Raw genomic sequence first — 6905 nt, 5'->3', positions numbered from 1 at the left:
TTCAGAAAATAAATGGAAATATGTGAGAAGTGCTTGTGGCGACAGGTGTAATATATTTCCTTTTACATGTGAGACCGTTATTTATAAGTGTAAGATTCATAAAACAAATCACATGACAGCAGATGATTGTGGTCAGCACACACTTCTAAGAAAGCTGCAAGCTGTGGAGGTTATAAATTTCCTTTTGAGTAACCGTAAGCTGTGTTCCAGTGTCCTTTATCTCCATTACTCCTTTCAAAAATCACCTAGAAGTGGAATATTAAACACATTTATTTTGAATCTAAAACTGGCAAAGCAAAAGCTAATTTTTCTTCACTGTAGCATAAACAGGATCGATATTCTCAACCGTGTCTGTCAAAGCAGTTGGTTGTTCAGACCCTTTAATCTGTGCATACAGCGTGTCCTGGTCCTGCCTGTTGTCCTGCAATGACTCAGAGGACGGATCAGATGCACGTTTGGAAAATTTAATTTCTCCGTAATGGATATTTTCTTCTTCTTCTTGTGCCGGTTCCCTTCTCAGTTCTGGAGCAGCCTCCTCTTTTATTCTTTTGTTCTGCAAAACATGAACATTAATTGTTGGAAGAAACTGATATTCAGATTTTTATATAGAGTAATATAACAAAATATCAACAACATGAAGTGTCATTGAAGTCAAAAGACAGTTGTGTTTATAAGGAATTAAACTGCAAATCCACGATGAGTTTTAGAAAAGGAAATTTTCCAAGTGGTTTTTTTTTTTTTTTTAACACAATACTGAACCTCAACTCCTGAACACTGAGTGAGTCCTCAACTCTTGAGTACAGAAACCGAGAGCGGTCATGCTCGCAAGTTTTTTTTATTTTTTTATTTAAACACCATTATCTCCAGATCACAGAATAATTATCTCTATGACAGGATAACTAACTTTATTTTGTTGTGAAAATGAGATAATTATCTCATCATCTTAAGGAAAAGGTGGTTATGCTGTGATAACAAGATATGTTGTGATCACAAGAAAACTCTTGGCTATCTCGTGATATCGAGAAAATTAAATCGTTATCTTGAGGTTACTGCTGTAAAAAAAAAGAAAAAAAAAAAAAAAGAAAAAATAGGGGAAAACAACCGCTTTTGGCTTTTGTACTTAAGGGCTTTTTAAGCATTTAATTTAACGTTACGCTGGAAACAAGTGGAACAAACTGCCCGTAGAGGTGAAACTTACACCAAACCTAGACACTTTTAAATCAAGGTTAAAAACATGACTATTTTTCATGCACCTATGCATGAAGTCTGCAAAACTTTAAACTGATCTTGCTTTTAATCATCTTCATCTAATTAATTATATTATGATCTTTGCCATTTTTGCTGTCTTTACTTTACATGCTTTTGTTTTATGTGAAGCCCTTTGAACTGTTCTGTACATGAAACGTGCTTTACAAATAAACTTGTCTAATGAGGTCATTGATATGCCAAAATGAATCTGATTAACATGGTTCACCAGATGTTCAGTTTCAGTTCCATGTTCTCCTTCAGTCTTTTCTTTCTTTGTGTCTGAGACATAGTCATGCCATCGCATTCAGATTTTAATCAAATATTCAGTGTTCAAGAATCAGATTTTTCTTGTTTAATCTCAATAAAATATTAATTCATGATAATTGCCAATCACAACCAGTCCCGGGCATTTAACTGGGCTTTTATATTTGAACTAACTATGAACTGTTTTTAATAGCTGGAAATGATTGAGATTCTAATCAGGGTGGATAAAATATGAACATTAACAAAACATTTTAATCTCAGACTCCACAAATTGTTTGTGATTACTAAATAAACAGCAAGATTGTAATTATTTTGTATTTGCTGTAGTTTTAGCACAGACTATAGAAACATCCCATCTTTTCTGAGACTCTGCCTCTCTAAAGTGCTCTTGAAGCAGTTTTTTTTTATATTGTTTTACAAGTTAGAAAAAAAATATACATATATTGTTTCTTCATTTTTTTTTCTGAAATGTTTGAAATCAAAATAAAGCCTAAGAAAGTCTCTCAAAGTGTTACAGCCTAGACATCAGTTTCAGAGTGCAATTCTCTACAGTAAAGCCAGTATTTTTCCCACCTGGAGGTCTTGTTTATTTGAGTTTGCCGTTTTTGCCTTCATCCAACACAGACTGCAAGAAAAATTTCCAATGTCAAAAACAGAATTAAAGTCAGTATCTGTTCCAGAACAAATCAGTCCAGCAAGAAAATCTCTTTTATATGTTGGTGCACTTATAACAACAGTTTGTACATGCTGCTTTTGTGACACTCACAAAACACAGCCAGCCAGGAGAAGCATCCCAATTATTCCTCCAAGAATGGCCTCCCAGGGTACAGTGGCGCTGTTCCCACCAGATGAACCTTAATTGCACAAAATGTAAAAAAAGACAAACAATACAAAACAAAATTGAAACATCCATTATCGAGACTGCAGCTGTAGTTGATTTCAGTATAGTTAAATGTTTACTTTCAAATTTAAGAGTGATTGTTTGGGACGTCCGATTTCCCAAAATATTCGCAGCCACACAGTAATAAACTCCTTCATCTGTTACATTGAAGCTGTAAAATTCTCCATCAGACACATTAACGGGTCCATCTGTGGTGATCTTGAACCAGGTGAAGCTGCTGACGGGAGGCTTGGCTCTGCTGGAGCAGCTCAGATTCACCCAGCTACCTGCTGACACCAAACCTGATGGACTGATGGATGCTGAGGTGTCTTTAGGAGCATCTGAGGAAAATGTGACACACATTAAGTTTATTGATGAGAAACAGCTGAACCATGATGTGCTGACAGGATGACTTACATGAAACACTGAGAGTCTCTTCTGTCTCTGATGTCTTCACATGTTTTCCTTCATCCACAGGATATCTGGCAGAACATGTGATGTTGTATCCATCATGTGTGTGTGACAGAGTGATGCTGTGCTGGATTTTAGTGGTAAAGGTTCCATTTATGTTTTCCTCTGTTTGACTGTGAGAGTCTTGTTGGAGATTCCAGGTGAGTTGAGGAGGGGAGTGTGGACAGGGAGTGAAAGCTGAGCAGGTTATAGTGACAGACGCCTTCTCCTTCAGATCCTTCACATCACCTGACATTTCTATTCTGGGTTTCTCAGGAGAATCTGGGTTTTGAAAAAGTAAAATTCACTGATGATTACAGGCAAATACCATGTTTTATCATTTAAAAAGGGCTGTTAAAGCCAAAGCTACATCACATTTCAATGTTTTCTTGAGCAAAGATAGTGACCTAATGAAAAATGGTCTTACCTTGAACTTTTACTTGAATAGTATTACAAATATCTGTTGCCCTAAATCGTCTTTTCTCAATTCTGAAGAAGTATTTGTCTGTATGATTTGTGTTTATATTAGAAAACAGAGTGGTACAGTTGTTCTGGGCCAGGTTCCCAGTGATTTTGATTGGATAGGTGTTGTTCACATTGCTGCCATTGAAGACAACATTGTTTGGAAAATTGTCAAACCTTTCATCTGTTTTAATCCAAACTCCGACGATAGGACTTAGATTGTTAGATCCTTCTTGGGATTTAGCACAGAAATTACATGGGATATGTAAACAGGATCCACTCAGTGCTTCCACCTCTGTGGGTGAGGTTATGAACAGGCTTGATCTGTCGCGACAAGCAGCCAAGGTGCCTGTAAAAAAAACAAAAAAAAAAACAAATTAGTATTAAATGAGGAAATTACAAGATAAACTGTGGCATTTGTTTGTTTGTTGTTTTTCAGTTATCTGTGCTTCCAAGAAGTTGAGGTTAAAAACTTTTTTCTTATTAAATGACTAAAATGAGACAAGTCAGTTTCAGTAAAATGATACTCGGTAACATGTTGCCTGATCTAATATCCAAACAAGTATGTCTTTAACTCGGTATTAGACAAATCAAAATCAGGAGAGATGATTGAATGAATTATCTATGCATTGGTTTTTTTTTATTTTATTTTATAAGTTAATGACACAAAACACATGAATTAGTTATTTTCCACAGTAGAATCAAGTTGTTTTTTTTCCTCACAAAAGAAAAACAAAGTAACATGGTAAAGTAATATACGGTTTCACCATAACTGCAACAGACTGAGTCGTTTCCTTCCTCTTGCAATCAAAGCAAACATACCTGCAGGACATTGTAACACTATGTTTATACAATTTTCTATCTAACCGGGATGCAAATTTTTAATCATTGTTTTATTTGACCTGTGATGGACTTGTGACCTGTCCAGGGTGTACCCCGCCTTTTGCCCAATGATTGCTGGGATAGGCTCCAGCTTCCCTATGACCCTTAGGTGGATTAAATGGTTGTGAAAATAAATGTTTTGTTTTTGAGTTTTTTTTTCTTGGTTTATATGGTTCATCTTCTCCACATATTATATTAGTATACATGTATACTAATATATGTAATATATGTCTTATTTTGTTGTAATCACGTCTCAAATTTGGCTCCATTCTTCATGCAAAGCATGATGTAAACATGTCATTTATACTTTATTTACAACCTACAGAGGCCTAAAGAGTCAAATTATTACATGAGATCATTAAACAAGTTTTCCACATCTGCATTGATGTGTTCCCATCTGTGGTTACAGATTGTGACAAAGCAAAACTGTCCAAAGTTGCAGTTTTATGTAAGACAGCATCCACATGACCAGTATAGTTTTCTAAGCATGCATTTTAAACTCCACACTCTAGAAAGCAAAGTAGAAAAGTGAGCATAAGTGAGATGGAAAGAAGTAAAGTGAAAAACAAGTCAATACAAATCCACCTCCACTGCTTCAGTCGCAGTCTGGATCACAATGAACTTTGTTGTGTGTAAATGTTCCGTGAAGGTGACTTTAGAGTTGATTCATTGCTCATGTGTCTCTGAGATGGAATGGGAAGTAAAACCAGATGTGAAAGAGAATCACACTGTGTTTGCACAGGTCAGGTTTGTATTAGGGAGGGTTAGGTAACATGGTTGTTTGGGTAATATTTGGACCAAATTGTGACATCTGCCTTGCTCTCCTTTCCTAACTCTGCTGATTCACTCCTCATCGTCATTTCCACAAACATTAAAATAAGACTCACAGCAACGATACTGTGAGGCCAGTTGTTAGAGAAAGTTGATAGTTCGCATCAAATTCACATGCAAACATGTTTTTTCCTCCAGGTTTGTTTTTGACCAACATATGATTGTCAACAACCTACATCATGATGTAAAGACCATTAACATCATCATGTAGCAAGGTATTTAAAAAATCAAACATAATCAAACTTGAACTTAAGTGAAGAAATATGTAAAATTCCAAATCTTAACTTTAAAACCTGCAGGGTTTTGTGCTGTCAACAAACATAGTTGTGAAATAAGCTTTAAAGAATTAGTAAAATTATTTATACTCTATTCAGAAAAAGAGAAGGTTGATGACTGCAGAGACGTCAACTAGTAAATAAATCAGAATGTAAATGCAGCTTACCAGAGAGAAAGAAGAGACTCACTGTCACCACATGTGCAGGTAAAGCTGCCGTTAAACCCATCACCTGGTTTTACAAGCAAAAATATTATGCAAGAACTTTACTTAAGTGCAGAAGATTTACAGTCACACACACCTGATCATGTATCAATACTTTACATAACATTTGAGGTATAAACTTTGGATCTTACCAAACACAGAAAAGATGATGCCGAAGTCGTCGTGTGTGAAGGGAGATATGGCACAATAATTTAATGTGCAGAGCAACAGACCACACTTCCCTGTTTTTCTGATGTTACTTAAACCACACCAACTTCCTGAGAAGTATCCTGTGAAATGTTGGTTTTAACGTAATCAAGTGGAAGATTTCACTGACTTTATGACTTTATGAAGAAATGCTGAACAGATTAAAACCTTTAAAACATTGTGATCATGATAAATACATAAAATCATGTCGACATCAGCAACCTTGTTTCTCACTAGCAGGTGTGACATCATGTGACATTAACAAGTTAATTGGGTTAAAAATGGACCCACATCATAATAGATGAATGCATTTTAGATTTCTTATTGCCTACGATTTTGTCTGCAGTCAAAATAGAACATCAGAAAGTCAAAAGAGTAAAGCAGCAACACGCTTGGAACTATATCTGGTTACAACAAATCACTTTTTCTGGCGTAGTAAGAAACCCATCATGCTAGCTAGCTAGTAGGTATGCATAGACATTTTATAAATAAAAACAGTACATTTTCATTACATTGTTAAACAGGCTACTTAACTCTGACTGAGTTAGCAAGCGCAACAAGAATAAACTTCCCTTGAACAAACTACAGGTCATCACTTCTTACCTGATGCTGGGAAGACTTCACTCCAGCAACTGCAAAATGCACTGAGGGGATGCCTGCTCAGGAGATTTTAGGAGCACCATGCCAAATGTGCTGTTAGCACGTGAGTAAGTAGCAAGTTCAAGAAAAGTCTGTTGATTTACTTTAAAAATACTACTCAGTTGTCAAAAGTTTTTTAACTGCAGCATCCGTCTCATCAAATGCACAAGTTCTTCCACATAAAAGAGCGTGCAGAGTTTTCCCATCTGAAAAGCCTCACACTGTAGCAGAGGAATTCGTCCTTCCATCTATCACTGTTTTAACTGAAGTAGCAGCCAATAAACTAAATATAACAGACCATTTCTCTGCCAAACAATCATTTTTACAATGTATTGTTTTATATTTGGACAGAACAATGCCAGTTAACGAACATTTCATAAGATAATCATGTAAACATGCCAAGTTAAAGCCTATAAGGCCAGTTTCCATCTGTAGTCCTGCACATTTCACATTTTAAAATGAAGACTAGAAAAGTGTGAGTGTGGTTGTTTGTTCCCTCACTTTTCCTCTTGACTAATTGGCGACGGTTACATGATTAAATTTGGAATTAATTATTCGGATTTA

The 6905-nt window shown here is 35.8% G+C and overlaps 1 protein-coding gene across 1 annotated transcript; it reads right to left on the bottom strand.

The window, feature by feature from the left end:
- Positions 1–301: 301 nt before the first annotated feature.
- On the bottom strand, positions 302–3356 carry LOC306770705 (V-set and immunoglobulin domain-containing protein 1-like; the record flags this gene model as incomplete). Its single annotated transcript, XM_079259605.1, has 6 exons — positions 3270–3356; positions 2810–3124; positions 2473–2733; positions 2279–2366; positions 2086–2137; positions 302–553 (listed from the first exon to the last, which is right to left on the bottom strand). Exons 2-6 carry the CDS (start codon positions 3096–3098, stop codon positions 302–304), a joined length of 942 nt encoding a protein of 313 aa, XP_079115731.1. The 5' UTR covers positions 3099–3124; positions 3270–3356.
- Positions 3357–6905: the final 3549 nt, after the last annotated feature.

Source organism: Telmatherina bonti (genome assembly GCF_933228915.1).
Source record: "Telmatherina bonti genome assembly, chromosome: 20".
NCBI lineage: Eukaryota > Metazoa > Chordata > Actinopteri > Atheriniformes > Telmatherinidae > Telmatherina > Telmatherina bonti.
Note: the sequence above shows the minus strand (reverse complement) of the source record. Positions and strands in the feature narration are given on the sequence as shown.